Source organism: Sphaeramia orbicularis, chromosome 18, assembly GCF_902148855.1.
Source record: "Sphaeramia orbicularis chromosome 18, fSphaOr1.1, whole genome shotgun sequence".
Lineage (NCBI taxonomy): Eukaryota > Metazoa > Chordata > Actinopteri > Kurtiformes > Apogonidae > Sphaeramia > Sphaeramia orbicularis.
Window position 1 is genome coordinate 2,339,042 of NC_043974.1, and position 22,051 is coordinate 2,361,092.

Genomic DNA, 22,051 nt, shown 5'->3' on the forward strand with positions numbered 1-22,051 from the left:
GCGACTTCTAAAGCAGAGGTGTCCAACTTATTTAAGTTCAGAGGACACAGAGTGGACTGGACCAGTCAAACAACAGCAGAATAATAATAATAATAATAATAATAATAATAATAATAATAATAATAATAATAATAATAATAATAATGATGATGATAATAATAATAAAATAAAAATAAAAAAAATAATGAAAAAATATATAAATAAAAATAAATAAAATACAAATAAATAAAAAATAAAATATTGGTGGTGAACAGAATGTGGAAATGCTGCCAGTCTAGGCCTTCTCCAGCACACAGCTCCGCCCCTTAAAGTTCCTGGTAATCTGGAAAGTACTATCTCTGTGCCAGGAACTTCTTCGGGGTAAATTCGGGGCCGGGGGAGGGTCAGTTACCAGGGTAATTTTTGGTGGAAACGCACCAGGAACTTTGAAAGTTCAGGGTAATACAGAAAGTTCCTGCAAAAGTTCCTGCGGTGGAAAAGGGCCTAATAATGATAATGATAATAATGATGATGATGATAATGATAATGATAATAATAATGGTAATAATAATAATAATAATAATAATAATAATAATAATAATAATAATAATAATAATAATAAAGAGATTTTTTCACTGTTTAAATGCAAAAAAAGTCCAGTTACTCCATACAGACCCAGTGCTACTTATGTGTCAGTTCCCAAATTAATTTTTCTTTCTATTTAACCTTTCTTGAGTGATTTCTCACCAAATATCATAATATAATCCTTTAACCTCCTCAGACTCAGGAAATGTCAGCAAAGTACCAGCTTTTTTTTTGTTTTTTATTAAATTAGTGCCGATATTGGAAACATCATGATGCAACAGTGTTTTCAGATGCAGTTTTTAAAATTTGTATGGAATGTCCTTTGTGGTGGACAGTTGTCTTTTTCTCTCTCTCTCTCTCTTTTTTTTTAAAAAGATATTTATGCCGTCAGGGTTTTTCTTTTATACTTTAGTTTTTATACTGTTTTATATACATTATTTATACTTTTTTATGGCACCTAGGACAATTGCACTTTTTTAATTCCGTTGTACCTGTACAATGACAATAAAGACATTCTATTCTATTCTATTCTATTCTGTTCTGTTCTGTTCTGTTCTGTTCTGTTCTGTTCTGTTCTGTTCTGTTCTGTTCTATCAAAAACAGAAAACTTAAAAAAAAAAAAAAAAAAGGAAAAAAAAGCAGCTTTCTCAGTCCATTTTGTCATTAACTGAACATAACCCCAGTGTGTCCATCCACTGTCATTGACCCAACTCCATGGGTTTGACTGGGGAATCAATGTTGGAGAAGATGACGGTGTTTCCATGGTAACTTCAGATGCACTTATCATTTTGTTTAATTTTATTCATTTTACTTGTTTTTGTCTTTTTTGTTGCCTATTTTCTTTCTTTCTTCAATTTCCTTCAGGTTGTTGCTTGTTTTGTTCATGTTAGTTATTATTTTGTTGATTTATTATCATTCTATGGGTTAATTTGGCTGTTTTTTGTTGATTTTGTTGCTTAATTTATTCCTTTTCACTTCATTTTAGTCCATTTTTGCTCATTTTTTCCACTTATTTTTTTTTCATCATTTTGTGAATTGTTTAGTCGTTTTCGTTCATTTTATTTATTATTCATCGATATAAACCCAGTGTGTCCATCCACTGTCATTGATCCAACTCCATGGGTTTGACTGGGGAATCAGTGTTGGAGAAGTTGACGGTGTTTCCATGGCAACTACAGAGCCTCTGAACGTCCAAATATGGTCATATCTGATGACCAATGAAAAGATGACAAACTGCATTTTACATCAGTTATTTCGACATGTTCATAGAATGAGTGGTTTTAAAGTTATTAAACATTTCGTCTCAGTAGATGGTTTTGGTCACTGGTGAATATCTTTTCCCAAAAACGTGAATAAAACCTGAAATTTCTTAAGAAAAATAGGTGCAATATTATGCCTCAACTTATCTTTTATACATGTGCATTTCATGTAGATCACAGTGGATCTACAAAAGAACAAAATATTTAGTAACAGACACAATACTGTTGGAATTTGGAGTTTGGAACTCAAATGACTTTGACACACTTGACTATTACAGACCACACAGACCCAGTGATACTTCTGTAACAGTTCCCAAAGGAAGTTTTCTGTCTATTTAACCTTTCTTAAGTAATTTCTCATCATATATCAAAATATAATCCTCTATATTTTGCATGTTTTCTTTGAAAATCTAGCATTTTCCTATATTTAATTTACTGATCGTGTACTTTAACCAGCATGATGAGATTACATTTAAGGGTTATTATATCAAAAACAGAGAAAACTTTTTAAAAAATTTCAATTCTCCATAAGTACTGGGACATACCATACCTATCTTTCTCTCAAAATATATATCAGTGTGTGTCTCTCTCTCAAATGTCACTCAGTACACACGAGGTCCACACAGGCCGTACGGCTGCAGGCACCGATGTTTGTTGTTTTTTTTGTTTTTTGCAGGCGCCAATGTTAATACTGACATGTCGGGACTGCGGGAGTAAATGCGATGTTCCTGTTTTCAACTTCATTTTTCGTCATGTTGTGTGGTACTGTGCTTCCGTGAATGTCAGACAATAGTATTCCAACAGGATTAGTATCTCAGAAAATACTGGTCCTATCAACTTACCGAGATATTTAACCTCCTAAGTAGGGCTGTAAAAAAATATTGGTTCTGCAATATATCGCAGTATTTCATTTGGCAATACTGTATTAATATTAAAAAGTACTATATCGATATTTTTAGGTATTTATTCAAATGCAGATATTATGGAGGTTCTTTTTTTTTTTTTCAAATTTTTTGTTTATACTCCATTATTATTTAACACTGTTTTATTAAATAATGTTCATTCCTTTGTTGGGATTGAACTCCAATCCTGTTCTGATGTTAGTTGTGAACTAATAGAATCTGAACATTTGAACAGGATCTGAAACTGAAATGTCTGGAAAACAGAATTTCAGTTTGAACACAGTTGGAACATTTGCTGATAGAACATTAGATCCTGTTGGGATCAAATATAAATGTGTTTAGGATTTGTGCAGATTTCTGCTGGAATTCAATTCTTCAAGGAAATAATCATTTAAAAAAAAAAAAAAAAAAAGCCTTTTTAACAGTATCATGATATATTGCATCGTCATCCTAGTATTGTGATTTGTATCATATCGCCAGATTCTTGCCGATACACAGCCCTAATTGCAAATAAACATTAATTTCAGAGGACATTTAGTCTATATAATGTCCATTATTGTGGACAGAGGCAGTAAATCCAGGTGTAGATTACTGCACAAAGGCTCAGGATCTGTCCAGTCAGTCCAGCTGGGATTTACAAGGAGGACAATTAATACTGAACAAACAAGAACTGAAACTATGAATTATGAAAGAGCTGCAGCATCTGAAACTGACCACAATGAACATTTGACATAGAAACAGAACCACAGTGCTGCAGTTTCACAACCACAGTTTGTCTTCTGTGTATCACGGTTGTCTCTGTCAACTCACCATATATTTTTTATTAATAAGTTTTTATTTTTATCAATAACTATAAATTTTGATCGACCTCATTTGAATTCCAGGTGACCCCACATGGAGTCCCGACCAAGGTTATTATCGTTAACGAAAACTAACGAACTGACCAAAACTAGAATTGTAAAAACATTTTTATTAACTGAAATAAATAAAAACTATAATTAAAAGAAAAAAAAAACATAACTGAAACTGTATTGTGTGTTTACAAAACTAACTAAAACGGATAAAAATTCTGGATCAAATTCCCTTCGTTTTCGTCTTTGTCAATGTCGGATTGATACAAAAGCAACTTCTTTGTCTCTCTCAGTTTTCTGTGCTGTCACTTTCTGGTCCGTCACTTGTGGTTTCCAGTCGTCTTCTGGTCCCCACTCTACCTGGAAACATGGAGACTAAAGCAGCAGAGTCCTGTCTGGGATTTATTTGAATACGACAACAGAGAAGAAGAGAAAAGAGACCACTGAACTACAACTAAACTACAACTAAGCATTTAGAAAAAAATGAAAACTAATAAAAACTATCAACCTGCTCTAAAAACAAATTAAAATGAACTGAATTAGAGAAAAAAAAAGTCTAAACTAAATAAAACTAAACTAGAATGAAAAATCCAAAACTGTTAGAACCTTGGTGTGAACACACATAAGCTTATAATTACATACATATACCACACCAGTTAAAGTGGTGTGTATATTCATGTCAGTCATGACATCATGTTGAAATGTTTGTTTTTTTAGGCGTGTCTGCTGGGCACCAGGTGTCTCCTACTTCCCAAAAAGTCTAGTTGTGCAATAATAGCTCCAGGTTTCTGCATCTCACTGACCTCAGTTTATACGTCAACATGTTTGAAGTAACAGAAAAACAAAACAGGGGCCAAACACTGTCAACTGAAAAAGAACTAAAGCTGTTAGACCACAGGTGTCAAACATGCGTCCCAGGGGCCAAATCCAGCCCAAAGGATCCAGTCCGACCCCTGGGATGAATTTGTGAAATGCAAAAATGACACTGAAGATATGAACAATCAATGGTGTCAAAACCATTTTAATTCAGGTTCCACATACGGACACATACAGTCCAATTAGATTTCAACTGGGTCAGAACCAGTCAAATATTATCATAATAACCTATAAATCCGTGTTTTTCAACCTTGGGGTCTGGACCCCATGTGGGGTCGCCTGGAATTCAAATGGGGTCACTTGAAATTTCTATTAATTGATAAAAAATTAAAACTTACTAATGAAAATTTACATTAAATAGCCTAAATGTTGCCTAAAATTAACTTTTCTTTGCAACATATTACAGCAAACTATTACGGGATCAAAAAAAAAAATTTTAGCCAAAAAAAAAAAAGTCTCTGTTTTGAATGTCTGGGGTCGCCTGAAATTTCTAATAATTTATACAAAAAAAAAAGAAAACTTACTGATAAAAATTTACATTATATAGCCTACATGTCTAAAATTAATGTTTATTAGCAACATAGTATAGCCAACTATTACACGATCAAAAATAAATTACTTTTAGCCCAAAGAAATGGTCTCTGTTTTGAATGTCTGGAGTCACCTGAAATTAGTGACGTTAAAATGGAGTCAGGAGTAAAAAAGGTTGGAACCACTGCTATAAATAATGACAACCCCACATGTTCTCTTTGTCTTTTTGGTGTAAAAAAAAAAAAAACAATTACATGAAAATGTTTGCATTACCAAACTATACTTTTACAAAAAAAAAAAAAAATTAATAACCTGAACAAACGTAAATGTCTTAAGTAAATGCAATTGTACCAATATTCTGCCTGTTACTAAATGTTTTGTGTGATTGTAATGCACATGTGTAAATGATAAACTGAGGCAGAATATTGTTAAAATTGCGCTTGTTTTTCCTCAAGATAATTCAAGTTGTTCATGTTATTCAGATTTTTAAGGAAACTTTGTAGATGTAAACCTGATCAGAATAGAATTTGTCTTTTTTCACTGTTATTATTTGACTGGTTGGGTCCACTGCAGATCAAACTGGGCTGAATGTGGAACTGAACTGACAGGAGTCTGACAGCAGGAATCCTCTGACAAAGTCCAACATTTAACCCAGTCCTTGCTCAGAGGTACTTGTAGGGCGTCTCATTTTTGGGACTTCTTTTCCGATCCAGCTCTTAATTTGACCAGTTAATCTCTTATATATCAGTAACTCCAAGAAAATTTTCAGCCCAGTCCATACAGTTTTAGACCCCCCCCCCCCCCCCAACCACCATCTTTAGGGTGCCCGTCAGCCCAGTGCAGAAAACCCATTTTTAATGGAAAATCCTGCATTTGTGGGTTAGTTCTGCCATATCTGCTCATGTAAATGTCATATTAGAGGTTTTGGAGGATGGAACTGTCATTTATGAAGGTCTACAATCATGTACAGGTCAAAGGTCACATGATTTTAGACAAGGTCAAGGCCACTTGGCGTTCTTCAGTCACACTCGCACCGAGACAAAGATTAAGATCAAACATTTACATTTAGAGTCGACCAGAGAACACATGATATTGTTAGGACTGGAAGTACGATGTCTGGACCCAAAAGCACGACCAGCAGACAAAAATACGATTAAGTTGTGTTTAAACACAGACAGGGAATACAGTTCACATCAAAAGGTTTTAGGTGAGTCTTCAGCGTATTGTCTCCGCGGATTCGTCACGACGTCCGAATCCAAAGGAGGAAACCCACAGCCCGGGTCGGGAGCACACGAGGGGAACCCGACAAGGAAAAAGCAGAGGAGCGTCAGGGGACAGACCAGGTCAAACACAGGGAGTCTAGCAGACAGGCAACAGTACATAGGGGAAAAGGCAGAATCACGTACCATAAATCCTGGCAAAAAGGTTGAACATGAGAGTAGCTGGAAAGGCTGAAGTACAGACAGGGGGTCAGGCAAAACTCAGGAGTCGAAGAACAATCCGGGTCGGAAACAGACAGACAGGCAAACAAACAGGATCTGAAGAAACGCTGGTAAGTAGACACACCAAAAAGGAGGAATACGAACTGGCACAGGACAGGGGAAAACACAGGGCTTATATACACAGGAGGGAGGGAAGACAACGAGACACAGGTGGAACAAATCAGGGTGGAGACAGGTAATCAACACAGGTGACACAATCAGGGAAGGGAAGCAAAGACACCAGACATGACACAAGAGGAGAACTTAACAAAATAAAACAGGAAATAACAGACAAGACAGACAAAACATGCAAGAGTCCGGGGACTGATATGACAGATATAAAGGTTTAATTTTCAAATGTATCACGTCTGTGTAAGTAGCTTTGGCTTGACCTCTAACCTAGCAGATTTCATATTAAAAATAAATATAGAAAGAAATCACATGACAGAGTGATAATTACAAGCACTTCAACTAAAATTCAAGCACTTTTCAAACCTTGAAAACACAACATTGAAATTCAAGCATTTTCAAGGATTTCAAACACCTGTACAAACCCTGCAACAGGTATTTTAAGAAAACCAAATGCAACATAACACTGACATGCCAGGCACATTAAAATACACCAGTACAGCTCTGACACTTTTATTACTGTCAGGGCCTAAACCTCACGGTGACAAAGAAGCACAATGAGTTTGTAGAGTTTTAAATTTAATTACAAAATGATGTTTCAAATTGAAGTGAACAACCAACAATAAGCAGCAATGATCAGCACACAGATTCAGAGATGAAGTCTGACTGTTTGCAAACAGGGTGCAGTCTGCTCAGACTGGACACCAACACACAGATTCAGACAGCCTTTACACTGTGCAGGTCATGGAAACATGTTAACCTCAGTTCCATCACATGTCCCTACAGGGTCTGGTTTTGATCAGATTCTACTGATTTGCTCAGTATAGCAAGTACAAAGTCTAAACTTGTCAGAATGGCAAAATGCTTAAACACAATGAATCAGCAAAAAATAATTTTCCTCCACAATTACCTCCGCCAAGGAATGGCAGAGGTTATGTTTTCATTGGGGTTTGTGTGTTAGCAAGATAACTCAAAAAGTTAAGGACGGATTTGGATGAAATTTTCAGGAAATGTTGATACTGGCACAAGGAAGAAAGGATTACATTTTGGTGGTGATGGGGGGGGGCTGATCTGCCTTGGCGGAGGTCTGCGTTCTCCGAGTGCTTTTCTTGTTCATTATGTGACATCATCATCACACTGGTATGTGTTAGAAATAAATAAGTCGACTAAAAAAAGAACAGCAACAGCTGTAGAAGTAAGTAAATAAGTAAGTAAGTAAATTTTATTTATGGAGCACTTTTCACAGACAGAGTCACAAAGTGCTTTATCAGTTCAAATCAGAATCAAATCAAGTTTACAGAGACCCAACAGAATCTTCCAGGAGCAAACACTTGTGATTGGTGACAGCGGCGAGGGAAAACTTCCCTAGAACACATGTATAGGTGCCCTGCTCAAAGGAACTGACAGCTGCTGGTAAGGGAGTGGGCAGAACTAAACCATAACGTCCATTTAAGGCATGAAATCAGAGTCCAGCTCATATAGTGCAGTAGTGAAACATCATCTATGTGTTTAGAACATTCAGTTTGTCTGAAAAAACACAACACAAAAAGTGCTAATCTTCTGTTCTTCCTCTGAAAATGAAAAATGAATGAGAACTCAATATGTGTGTTCATTTCAACCCTGCAAAAACAACTAAGCTAAAGGTGTCCTCAGACTGACACAGTCCTGCATATTCAGCACAAAAGGTCAAACACTAACTGTACCTGTCAGTCTGTGCGTTTCCATGACAACTTTTCTTCCTGGTTTAATCTGATTAAAGGTTCGATCCTATTTCAGATGTCCATGTAAACACCTTATTCCAGTTGAAAAAGAAAAATTGGGATTAAATTTAAACCAGATTAAAGTCAGTGGTTTAATCCTCTTTTAACTGCGCTCTAAATTCTTCCTGGACATGTAAAGCCTTTATTCCGTTTGGACTTTATTCCTTCCATTCTGCACATGCTCAGTGTCTTGTCCTGTGGCGATGACGCACACATTCTGCGCTGGTGGAAGAATCTGCACTGCAGTCTAGTCTTCCCAAAGCGTTCCAGTGGAATATTCTGATGGGATCTACCAGCCTGGAAAACCCTGAAGGAACAGTTCAACACTGGCTTTGGATTCATTCATTTGTCCTGAACTAATGAGTTCCACAAGTGGGACAAACAGTTTGAACTGCAGCCCTAACGTTAGCTTAGCTTAGCCTAGTTTAGCATAATGGCTTCATTCCTCTGGTCAGACGTAGCCAGGCTTTTATAATAAGAATAATACATTTTATTTATAAGCGCCTTTCAAGACACCCAAGGACACTGTACAACAAGATAAAACAAACAATCCATAAAATACAAAGAAACAAACAGATAAAAAAATAATAATAATAATTACTATATATAGAAATGAAGATGTAAAATGGAGAGTAGAGCTTATGGGGGGAGGCTATTCTGAAAAGGTGAGTTTTGTGGGGAGAGAATCACAGTTACGTATGGATGGTGGGAGGGAGTTCCAGAGCTGAGGAGCAGAGGAGGAGGAGGAGGAGGAGCTGAGGAAGAGGAGGAGGAGGAGGAGGAGGAGGAGGAGGAGCTGAGGAGCAGAGCGGCTGAAGGCTCCGCCCCCCCATGGTGCTGAGGTGGACAGGGGGTACGGTGAGGTGGATAGAGGAGGAGGAGCTGAGGGACGGGGCTGAAGTGGTGACATGGAGGAGGTCTGAAGGTACTGAGGAGCCAGACTGTGGATGGATTTCCATGTGTACAGGAGGAGTTGGAATTCAATTCTCTGTTTGACTGGGGGCCAGTGTAGTTCCTGGAGGGTGGGGGTGATGTGGTGGTAGGAGGGGGTTTTGGTGATGATGCGGGCGGCAGAGTTGTGGACCAGTTGCAGCTTATGGAGGGACTTTTGGGGGAGACCGAATAGGAGGGAGTTACAGTAGGCGAGGTGGGAGGTTATGAGACTGTGAAAGAACAGAGGTGGTATGAGGGGTGAGGGAGGGGCGGAGACGGTTGATGTTGCGCAGGTGGAAATATGCAGACCAGGTGATGTTATTGATGTGGGATTTGAAAGATAGTAAGCCACTGAGGATGACACCCAGACTGTGAACCTGAGGGGAGGGGCAGACTGAGGAGCTGTCCATAGTGAGGGAAAAGGTGTTGGTTTTGGAAAGAGTGGATTTTGTGCCAGTGAGGAGCATTTCTGTTTTGTCACTATTGAGTTTCAAGAAGTTGGAGGTGAACCAGGATTGAATTTCAGAGAGGCAGGAGGTGAGGGAGGAGGGCGGGAGTGTGGAGCGAGGTTTGGTGGTGAGGAAGAGCTGGGTGTCATCCACGAAGCAGTGGAACTGGATGTGAAATTTTCTGAAGCTATTGCTGAGGGGGAGGCGGTAGATGATGAAAAGAAGGGACCCCAGGACGGAGCCCTGGGGCACACCTGAGGTAACTGGGGAGGGATCTGATCTGTGATTTGTAGTATTTTATGAGTGATTTTGGTCAATTCAGTTCTCCCTAATCATTCCTTTAGTCCGCTGGGGTCAGTATGATCACAAACTGAGGCTCAAATCATGGTCATGTGACTTACTGCACTAATGAAATCTGGGAAATAAAAACTAATGCAAAGCTAAAACGCTAAAGTAAAGCTAATTTAGCGCATACATCCCTTCCAACAAAAAGATTTTCCAACTTCTGTCAACACAACAGTCCAAAGACTGTATGAGTGCAGTAAGTCGCAGATCTAAAGAAATAATTAGAGAGAATCAGATTTCACAAAATCACTGAGAAAAGACGACAAATCACCTTTAAAAAACTGGCTACATATGACCATGGAAATGCAGTGACTATGCTAAACTAAGCTAACAGAAGGGCTGTGAGAACCAAATAAACACTTCTCATGTAAACCTTTATTCAGGTTTAACATTTCCATAGAAATAGAAGAGAAAGTACTTCAGTTCCGGATTAATTTCTTCTTGAAAAATAAATCAGATTTAAAAAAACATCATGTAACTGTACCCATTCTGATTAAAAGCTTTAATCTCATTGGATCAGCATCCATGTACGCTGGAAGACACTTCAAGTTGGTTCATCTTGCAAATGAAAGTTCACCTGCTGCCTTGAAAATGGGAGTTAACTTGAATAATACCACTGTTTAAACTCAGATACTGACGTTCATAAAGGTGACTTCACTACAATGTTCTCGTCCCAACTGTCTTTCCAAAGTTATGAAAGTTGATTCAACTATTAATCACTTGTTACAACTTAGTACTGAGTTAAAACAAATATTTATTTTATATTATCAGTACAAAAAAAACTAGACTTAGCTAGTTCAACAAACACACGTTTCTGCTTTAGAAAAACATCAAGTTTCAACTTAAAACAACTCACATTACATTATATTATCCATTCAAAAAAAACTTGCTTTCTCTTGTCAAAGGAAAATACAATTATTACAGATGAGAGGAAGGTCTTCCTTTAGGACAGAGGTAGGCCTTTAGGACAGAGGTAGGTCTTCATTTAGGACAGAGGTAGGCCTTCCTTTAGTACAGAGGTAGGCCTTTAGGACAGAGGTAGGTCTTCATTTAGGACAGAGGTAGACCTTCAGGACAGAGGTAGGCCTTCCTTTAGTACAGAGGTAGGCCTTTAGGACAGAGGTAGGTCTTCATTTAGGACAGAGGTAGACCTTCAGGACAGAGGTAGGTCTTCATTTAGGACAGAGGTAGGTCTTCCTTTAGTACACAGCTAAGTTGGAATCTCTTGGGACAGTGAAATCCAGGGTTTGGATCACAAACATAAATGAAAAAAGAAGACTGTGCACTATGCAATAAGATTCCTTCACGTTATCGCCTACAGGTCCAGTTTGGATGACAGATGTGCCTGTGCTGCTACAGTAGGAACTAATACTTTATACTGTAAAAGAAAAAAAAGAAAAAAACGGGACGGAGCTAAAATCAAAGCATTGTCTCTGATTTTACAGTCTTTGAATAAATAAATAAATAAATATACTTGCCTGGAGTTTTAAGAACATCCAGGCCAAAAATCCATGGAAATCCTATGGATATCTGTGGTTACACTTTGGAACGTCCTCAATAATCAAGGATGAAACAGAAATTATGATCTGCAGTTGTGGCAGACCTGTAACCATGGTGATCTTTAGCGCTTCCCTGTGTTATGACCCTGGGTCATAATTTGTCTATTTACATGTATGTGTTTTCTGTTTAGTGTGTGTGTTCTCCCCCCGTCCTGTCGGTGTGCTGTGCCTTTTTGTGTCCGTCTGTTGCAGGTTGCTGATTGGTGGAGCATGATTGCCTGGCCCCTTTAAAAATGGCCCTGGAGTTTCCGTCCTTGCTCGCTCTTGCCTCCTGTCAGCTCCCAACCCTGTGTTCGTGTGTGAGAGACCGTCAGTCTTCGTGTGCTCCAGAAAAATTCGATTGTTTGTAGTTGTAAATAGTTTTTGTTAAATTGAACCTTTTTCTGGTAGGGGAGGTCGGCTCTTTTGTTTTTCCCATTTTCTCCTGTTTTTGGTTAGGAAGTTTAGGTAAGTTTGCTGTATTTTATTTCTTGCATTTATTTTGGTTAGGTAAGTTAGTTTAAATTGTAAAAGAAGATATTTTGTTTGTTGTTTTAGCCGCTCCCTCCCCTAACCCTTCCTTAGTTGTTGAACAAAATACTGATAATAAATATTGTGAACTTTTAGTTTTGACTGACGTGTGTGCTTGGGAGCTGGGAGGGGACAAAGTTGAGCCTATTATGTTCGGCCTGGTAAACCCCTAGGCCGGGCGTAACACCTGAAAAACCAAAGGCTAATGTTCAATGCAGTCGTTGGCCGATCCCTGCAGGGTCTGGCACTGTTCCTACTCCAGACTTGAAGTCAAAACAAGTTGAAGGAGAATTCAGTTTAGATCCAGGTGGACTTCAGAAGGAGTCTGTTTCTGTTTGGGACTCTGCAGACCTGTGGTGGTGGACGCAGCCAGGAACAGAAAGGTGAGCTGTGGACACAAAACAAATCTGTTAAACACTGGCAAAAACACATCAACTCTGTACACATACACATGAGATGAAATGTTCCTCTGATGTTCAGCAAGAACTTCTTTTTTTGTTTCCAACCTTTGTTTATTGGAGTTTTGTAGAAATTGGGCAATACAAACACTATCATATGTGACACATCAACTGAAAATAAATTGTTGCACAATTTCCTTTTTATTTTACATGCAAACAAACCCAACAACAACATTCTCCATTAACCAAAAAACAAACAAAAAAAAACTAGAAAAGCATTTGGAGAGCGCAGACCTCCAAAATTTAATAATTTCTTCCTTGTGCCAGTATCAACATTTCCTGAAATTTTCATCCAAATCCGTCCTTAACTTTTTCAGTTATCTTGCTAACAAACAGACAGACAGACAAACCAACGCTGACAAAAACAGAACCTCCTTGGCAGAGGTCATAAAAAAAACAAAAAAAAACAATGGGTAGAGGCTGAATTTCTCTGAGGACAAGGTAATGTGTTAATAATATAGTTAATGAGTACATGCCGGTACAGCTGGCTGTTTTATCTGCTTATCTATTTTATTTATCTGATTTTTTTGTTTGTTTGTTTGTTTGTTTTTGTCATACCTATACTTTTTATGCTTCTGCTGTGATGCTTTTTATTGTTGTATGTAAAGCCCTTTGAATTGTCTTGTGCATGAAATGTGCTGTAGAAATAAACCTGCCTTTGCCTTACAGCCTCTGGACTCAATGTGCAGACATTTTCAGCTGCACACGACCCTAAACCACCAACCTGACTGACTTCAGCTGATAAAAGGTAAAGGTGCAGGAGACTTTTGTCACTAGTTTTTCATCAGATCTGTCCATCCTCAGTTTCATTCGTCTGTTCGTCTGTCTGTCATTCCTCAGCTGAATCTCTTCCTCATGCTGAACAGTTTCTTAGTTCCATCCACCACAAACAAACCATGGGTTTACAAACAGAGCCAGGAGGAACTGGGACATCTGAGGAATTTTGTCGTGACGTGCATTGTGGGAAACATTGTCAGGCGGCAGTGGCAGCACGAGCCTATGATTATATATTATATATATATATTATATGGATGAAACATGACACAGAAACAGCTGAAACACAAAAACGACTGGGGGAATATGCATAGAGGGGAGGGAGCTCCTGCTGTTTCCATGTCATGTCTTTAGAAGCTGCCGCTGCCAGACAGGGGAGCGAACCGGCGTTTCCCACAATGCACATCGCAACAAAATTCCTCAGACGCCCAGTTCCCTCCCAGCTCTGTTTATAAACCCATGGTTTGTTTGTGGTGGATGGAACTAAGAAACTGTTCAGCATGAGGAAGAGATTCAGCTGAGGAATGACAGACAGACGAATGAAAGTGAGGATGTGACTGAGGATGGACAGATCTGAGGAAACACTGGTCATGAAAGTCTCCTGCACCTTTAAATATGAGTCCCACTTTAAGACGTCGGTTCAGTTTCCATCTCCATGTGACTTACATGTATTTCTGCTGCAGTCTACTGATCCACCACAGTCCGCCTACAGATGGAGAGGTTGCTAGTTCAACTCTTCAGTCTCTTAACATCAACTGGCAAAGTCAGGTTCAGGCAGGGCACCTAGGCTTGGATTTGTGCCATGGGATGGCACTGTTGGGACAAATTTAAAAGTCAAGTTAAATCCCCACAAAAACCTCTGGTCCTACAAATGCTGCAGGTGTTGAGTGATTTTTCATAAGATCACCTCTGACTTACAGTCTGGTGTTTGATTTTTAGAAATAAATATCCAAGCAGTCCAACACCGAACACCAGGGTTAGTAAAATAACAAGCACGACGATAGGTATCAGATGATGGCGTTGACCTGATGGAGGGGAAAAAAAAAAAACAGGCATAAATTAAAGTTAGGCACAAATTTACAATAACTGGAATAAAGCAGCTTTGGAATACACATATAACTAGAGCTGAAACGATTAATCGACTCAAAGTGTTCCAAAAAAATCATTCAACCACAGTTCTCCTGGATCTTCAGCTTAGTTTCCTTCATTTCTCTGCTGTTAAACATTGGTTCCACTGTTGTGTTTCACACGGACGCTTATTGTGACGCACAAAGAAGCTTCAATTCAGGAAAACTGACATAGAATATTTCCCTTTGAATAATTCGAGTCGATTAATCGAATCGGGAATTTTTGCATTTGCTTCAAGCACCTAATCGATTAATTGTTTCAACTCTATATATAACCTCAGAAATGTGGCATTTTGTCGCTGTTTTTTTTTTTTTTTTTAACCTTTTCTTTCTGCGTCTGTGATCGGCTCTACAGTTTGGAGACTGCTCGGTTCCAGTGGCATCTCTGTTGTGGTCATTTGAACATAGTTTGGATCTGGAAAAATAAACAAGGTCCACGTTGAATTAGAACAAACTCACATAATAAACCAGAAGGTCAGCATTACAAATGGTAGTCAGAGAGTATTGCATCATGGGTAGTTTTTAACATTAATGTTGCTGGGCTAGTGAATGTATGGAAAATAAAAGGCTGTTACTTTTCTATTTTCATTTGTTATTTTAAAAAACTTTATACAGCGTTCGTACACATTTTTCAAGGTCAAATTCAAGTCCTTTTCAAGCACATTTAAGGGGCATTTGAACATTTTTCCCAGCACAGCACCTTATCGCTGGGGTCAAATACACATCTAAACACTAAATATTAGAGTAAAACCTAAAAAAAAAGGACTGGACTGACACATTTGTAGGTGAAATATTCTCAATCCCTTTGCCTTTACCTTTTGCAGTGGCAAAAATAAGTGAAATTCAGGCTGTGGGAATAAAATAAACCACCAGTTTCTTCAGATTTGCAGAGTGTTCTAATATCTGTGCACACCACTGACTGTATTTTCAGAACATTTAGGCCTGGCGTCCTGTAAGAGTCCTCATATGAATAAGCTGACAGAAGGACCATTCAGTGTTCACATGTAAACAAACAGACTCACCAACAACCAGCGTCACAGTAGAATGTCGGGAGCTGCTCTTTAAGTCTGGGATGAAACATCTGTATTGTCCATTATCGGACAGTGTGACATTCTTGATCAGGAGCAGTATGTTCCCATCTTTGAGAGCTTCAGTGGAGAGCTTTGTTCTTCCAACATACGACGGGAACATCAGGAGCACGTCTTCACGTCGGTTTCGGTACAGGTACACGTAGGACGGGTCCGCCGGGTTCACCTGCAGGTCCAGCTTGGACCACTCCACCGTCTTACCCCCGATGTCAAATTTAGGATCCACAAGGCACTTCAGGGTAATGTCGTCCCCTGGAGCAGCTACCACTGGCTCAAGTGGACCGAGGACCTGGATCTGACCTGGAAAACAGGGAAACGTGTTCTTTTATTACAAGCTCCAGGGACGAGTCTGGATTCAGATCAGTCTCAAATAGGGATGTAACGATTACCGGTATAACGATAAACCGCGGTAAAATTGCAGACGGTTAGTATTAGCGTTTAAATTCTAATGATCATGATAACTGTGTTGGATTAACGCACTTTGAAAACTCATGGTACTGCACATGTCCTGGACAAGCATCTATCTATCTATCTATCTATCTATCTATCTATCTATCTATCTATCTATCTATCTATCTATCTATCTATCTATCTATCTATCTATCTATCTATCTATCTATCTATCTATCTATCTATCTATCTATCTATCTATCTATCTATCTATCACCTTTATTTAACCAGGAAAACCTCATTGAGAATAAAAATCTCTTTTCCAAGACTGTCCTGGCCCAGACAGGCAGCAGAACGTTAGAGTTTCAAACAGACACAAGCTTTCATACATAAAAACAAAAACAAACCTTCAATACATCACAAAAAAAAAAAAATAATAATAATCGAGTCAAACCTTCCAAAGTCAACTTGGCTAAAAGTGATCATGAGATGAAGCTAAAGTTCATCAGATATCAGATAGCATCCACATGTCTCCATCTCTAAGTCATACAACGTCCTTTTGAAAGTGTCCAGTGAAACCAGATCTGTGAGATTCAGGTCTTTTTGTAGTTCACAGGTGTCAAACATGTGGCCCGGGGTCCAAATCCAGCCCACCAAAGGGTCCAGTCTGGCCCTTGGGATGATATTAAGAAATTAACAATCCTTTTAGTTCAGGTTCCACATTCAGACCAGTTCAATCTCCAGTGGGTCAGACCAGTCAAATTCTATCAGAATAATCTATAAATACTCACAATTCACAATTTTTCTCTTTGTAAATGTAAATATTTTCATGCATTTGCACTAAAACAAAGTATAATTTAAAAAAAAAAGTGAATAATCTGAACAAATATGAACAACCTGAAATGTCTTAAGAAAAGTAAGAGCAATTTTAACAATATTCTGTCTGTTATTAAATGTTGTGTGTGTTTGTAGATCCACTGTGATCTGTAAGTTGTAATGAACATATGTAAATGATAAACTAAAGCAGAATATTGTTACAATTACACTGATTTTTTTCAGTTTGTTCATGTTATTCACATCTTTTGAAAGGATAGTTTGTAGATGTAAACCTGTTCATTGTTTAATTTTACTTTTTTCGCTCTAAAACATAGGCAAGGCAAGGCAAGTTTATTTGTATAGCACATTTCAGCAACAAGGCAATTCAAGGTGCTTCACACAGGACATTGAAATAAAAGAAACAAAAAGAAACACATTTAAAACATTATAAAAGAAACATATAAAAGGTGATTAAAAACAGCAAGTAAGAAAACAACACATAAAATCAAAAAAAAAAAAAAAAAAATAGAATAAAATAAAATAAAAATAAAAACACACATATCAAAGTAAAAGTTGCAGTGCAGAGTTTCAAAGAGAATATAAAATTTAAAAAGTCAAAAGCCTTTTAGTCAAAGGCAGGAGTGAACAGGTGAGTCTTTAACCTGGACTTAAAAGAACTCAGACTCTCAGCAGACCTGATATTTTCTGGTAGTTTGTTCCAGATATATGGAGCATAGAAACTGAACGCTGATTCTCCATGTTTAGTTCTGACTTTGGGAACACAGAGAAAAGTTTGGAGTTGACATCATTTGTATATTATCATATTATTATTTTACTGGTCCGGCCCACTGCAGATCAGATTTAGCTGAATGTGGAACTGAACTAACATGAGTTTGACATTCCTGCTGTAGTTCATTCCAAGTGAATGGAGCCACAAACCTGAAGGCCTTTTTCCTCTGTTCAGCTCTAACTTTAGGAACAGACAAAAGAAAAGATCCTGAGAATGAAGATAGTGAGTGTCTGTGGTCAGAAGGTAGGATGGAGCAGACCCATAGATGAAAAGTGTTCTGAAGATCATATAGTGTGTACTGTTGTGCTGAATTCTACTCCCTGCTGAAAACTGCTCCTCCTTCCTAAGTCAGCCATGAAGAGGACAGTTATGCAGTTGTGTTTTTATCTGTTTAATAGTAAAGAATGTGCAAACTGTAAGGTTTATAAAACTGTCAAAAGTTAAATCTTAGACACACAACACACAGAATATCTAACAATAAAAACAGATACAAACGAAAACTATATCCTCTACGGCTGGGGATGCAGTTTTCCACAGGGAGCAGAATTCGGCACCAGGTGTCAGGATCTGTGCCTGTGTGACTCTCAGCTCCTCCCTTTTGGTCATGGACCTGTGCCTGTGTGACCCTCAGCTCCTCCTTTTCATAATCATTATCATCATCAGATTCACCTGCTGGCGCTGCGTGGCTGCAGCCAATTATCTCCAGCCTATTTAAGGCTTTGGTTTGCAGCCATGCAGTGCTGGTCCATTTTCTCCATAACCCGGACATTTATTCATCTCATCTACGGACTCTGACCCAGGTTTTGTGTGTTTTTTTCCCGTCTTTTTCTATGGACTCTGTCTTAGCTTTTGTGTTAGGTTTTGTATGTTTCCATTGTTCTGTTTTCATTTTTGTTAAATAAACTTGTATTTTTTTCCCCTTCAGTACCGTGCATTTGAGTCCTCTCTTTTCCCCCCGTTGTGACACCAGGTTCTGCTGTAAACTGCATCCCCCATCAGTATAAACCTGCGAAGCTGAAGGAGTGAACTGACTTTAACAGCTCATATTTGGAGTTCTTCTGGTGTGACAGGGTCAGTTTGGTGCACAGTGTCCTCTTCACGGCTGACTTTGGAAAGGGGAGCTGTTTTCGGCAGGTAGCAGAATTCAGCACAACAAGCAAGATGTAGGTGAACATCTGTAAAACGTAGCTGGACAAGTAGTCATGTCTATAAATACCCATGTATGTCACAACACTGATGAAACATTAACTCATCTGTTTTGGGAATGTGCCTTCAGTCAAATTTTTGGTGTGATATCAGTCTTTTTTTAAATGGAAAACTGGATCTTTCACTACTAAACTTCAAAATTGAAGATATTTTATTTGGTTTCTTTGTTAATGATCTGCCTGTTAAGAAACTATTTATTCTTAATCTCATTTCATTATTAGCAAAATTTCATGTGCATACGAGCAAATTTGCCAAACAGAAACCCAGCTTTGTAGTCTTTCAGTCCGACTTAAAATCCTACTTAAACACTCTTAACTTCTGCATTAACTCTAAAGCTGCGAAAACTAAAGCCTTATGTAACAAATTTAAGTTGTAATTTTTTTTTTCTTATATTCTTGTTTATTCTTTTACTTTTATTTATTTATCTATTTAATGTACTTACCTATATCTGTATTTATTTATGTCATTTCTTCCTGCCTCACCGTGAGCATGTATGTTTTTCTCCATGTTCTGTTGTTCTATTTGTATATGACAGTGTGTAAATAAAGTTTTAGAAAGTGGTCTCATCAACAAGGCCCCTGTCCCCCACTGACCACCTCCCCCCTCCCCCCACAGACACTTATCATGAACATTATTATTGCACAGCTGCTTCTTTTGCACTCTGTCACTTGAAGGACACCACCGTTTCTAGCACATATGTTAGTGTACATGTGTATATATGTATAGAAGTCAATTCACTTCTGAAGGCAAACACTTCTGTTTTTCTATATTCTTATTATTTTCATTTGTGATATCTGCTTCTTTTAACTGTTTGCACCAACAGAACCAAGACAAATTCCTTGTAATGTAAAAATTACTTGGCAATAAAATCTGATTCTGAAAAAAAAAAAGCCCATGTATACACACAGGCTTAAAGTACAGAATATGGATGGAGTGGATGAAATGACTGCACTGACTGTGACTCAGTCTGGGTGTCAGTCAGTCCTTTAACCTCTGAGGTGAACTGAGGACAGTCGAACTGAAAACTGGAGAAACTGAGGAAAAAGAAAAAAAAACTACCAGAGCTCTGACACACAAACTCCACAGAGGCTGGATTCACAACTACTGGGTTTGGTTCGATTAAAACAGACATGAGTTCGAGCCCCTGAAAGTCTGAGCTTTTTTATGTGTGAATACAGACATCTGAACTCTGATTACAATCAAACCAGTCAAATAAGTATCAAATGTTCCAATAAGTATCAAATATTTCAGTAAGTATCAGATATTCCATTAAGTATCAGATATTCCAATAAGTATCAGATATTTCAGTAAGTATCAGATATTTCAGTAAGTATCAGATATTTCAGTAAGTATCAAATATTCCAATAAATATCAGATATTTCAGTAAGTATCAGATATTTCAGTAAGTATCAGATATTCCAGTAAGTATCAGATATTCCAGTAAGTATCAGATATTCCAATAAATATCAGATATTTCAGTAAGTATCAGATATTCCAGTAAGTATCAGATATTCCAGTAAGTATCAGATATTCCAATAAATATCAGATATTTCAGTAAGTATCAGATATTCCAGTAAGTATCAGATATTCCAGTAAGTATCAGATATTCCAGTAAGTATCAGATATTCCAGTAAGTATCAGATATTCCAGTACCAGTTCGTTTCCATCAGAGCTGTACCTGTGTTCTAACAGAACAGGAGGGTATGTTCAGGTAAACACAGAGTCAAACATCAGCCTTCACACAGCTGCTTACCTCCAACAGGACAGAAGAAAACTAAACTCAGACAGTTTAGGAGGATCCAGAACCAGCACACACAAGCAGAACCACCTGAACGGACCTGGACCATGACACACACTGGAGACGACAGCAGACTGAGCATGTCAACTGGAGACCGCTCTGACTGGTGCCTGAATGTAACACCTGCCTTTTATAAAAACGTCATGAGAGGAAACCAACCACAAGGGTGTGTTTTTGTGTAAACAACATTCCAGAAGCACGTGGACTGTTCTGTTGTAATGTTTTGCGTTGTCATGGTGACTCATAGTGTGACTGTCCCGTGAAAGTACAAAGTTTTATTTATTTATTGTGTGTTTTTTTGGGGGGTTGTTTTTTGTGTTTTTTTGTGTTTCTATTTATCTGTTTGCTTTTTAACATGAACCACAAGTCTGTAATAAAGCTTATCTATCTATCTATCTATCTATCTATCTATCTATCTATCTATCTATCTATCTATCTATCTATCTATCTATCTATCTATCTATCTATCTATCTATCTATCTATCTATCTATCTATCTATCTATCTATCTATCTATCTATCTATCTATCTATCTATCTATCTATCTATCAGCCTAAATAACCCAGTATTCAGTTTTTTAATCATTCTTTGAACAGTTTCTGTCAGAGTCATGCTGTCATTGTTTCCACTTTTCAGTGTAAAATCACCTATTACACCTAGATATTTTCGGGATAACCTCACACACCTCACGAAAACAAAACCAACAGGCACAGAATGACATCACACAAGTTCCAAATCATCACCTTATGTCAACACTAAATCAATATGTAGTGCCCCCTAGTGTACATTTGGCACCATGACACAAGAATGAGAGTGCACTGTCACTCACAGCTGTCTGAACTATGCATTTAACTGGAAGAAACAAGAGGATTTGAATAAAATAAAACATCTCTTGACAGTCATTAAAGGCCACATCTGTGTTTGTATCAGACTGTAAACATCTGTGCTCTACACTGAAAAACAGAGACTTTTTTGCTGTAGTAATATTTATGAGGTTAATTGTCACAATTTTAATTTTCTTATTGTAAGTATCAGTGAGAACTAGAACTATTCCAGTAAAACTAAATATGTCATTGGTGTAATAAATAAACTGTGTGGGAAGAGTCAGTTGTATTCTGTATTTTCACATAATATTCAAAGGTTATAGTCATTACATATGAAACAAAAAATACCAAGTACGTTTTAATAGATAATTTAAACTGCAGAGAAAAAATATGTCAAATGTTGTGTAAACGTTACTTATATATTGTCCATTAATAAAAGTTAGAAAAAGTATCGGCGCGAGACACACTATTGTAATGGGGGCAGTTTGTGCTGAGTCATGTGACCCACATAGTTTCATGTCACTGAGTCATGTGACAGTCATGTGACAGTACCGTACAAGTTGTAAATATTTGTTCAAAGCCAGTATCTGTTGTGTATTCTGTACAGGGTGGGGAAGCAAAATTTAAAATAT

At 37.8% G+C, this 22,051-nt stretch overlaps 1 protein-coding gene and 1 long non-coding RNA gene across 2 annotated transcripts; both read right to left on the minus strand.

The window, feature by feature from the left end:
* Positions 1-10,495: 10,495 nt before the first annotated feature.
* On the minus strand, positions 10,496-11,936 carry LOC115438162 (uncharacterized). Its single transcript, XR_003938040.1, has 3 exons — positions 11,232-11,936; positions 11,148-11,170; positions 10,496-11,082 (listed from the first exon to the last, which is right to left on the minus strand). It is a non-coding gene; the product is annotated as an uncharacterized LOC115438162 (long non-coding RNA).
* Positions 11,937-12,210: 274 nt separating this feature from the next.
* Positions 12,211-20,681, minus strand: LOC115438147 (myelin-oligodendrocyte glycoprotein-like). The gene is made up of 6 exons (XM_030161561.1): positions 20,552-20,681; positions 15,531-15,896; positions 14,831-14,923; positions 14,300-14,406; positions 14,048-14,194; positions 12,211-12,537 (listed from the first exon to the last, which is right to left on the minus strand). The coding sequence occupies exons 1-5, from the start codon at positions 20,676-20,678 to the stop codon at positions 14,165-14,167; spliced, it is 723 nt and encodes a 240-aa protein (XP_030017421.1). The 5' UTR covers positions 20,679-20,681; the 3' UTR covers positions 12,211-12,537; positions 14,048-14,164.
* Between the last annotated feature and the right edge of the window lie 1,370 nt (positions 20,682-22,051).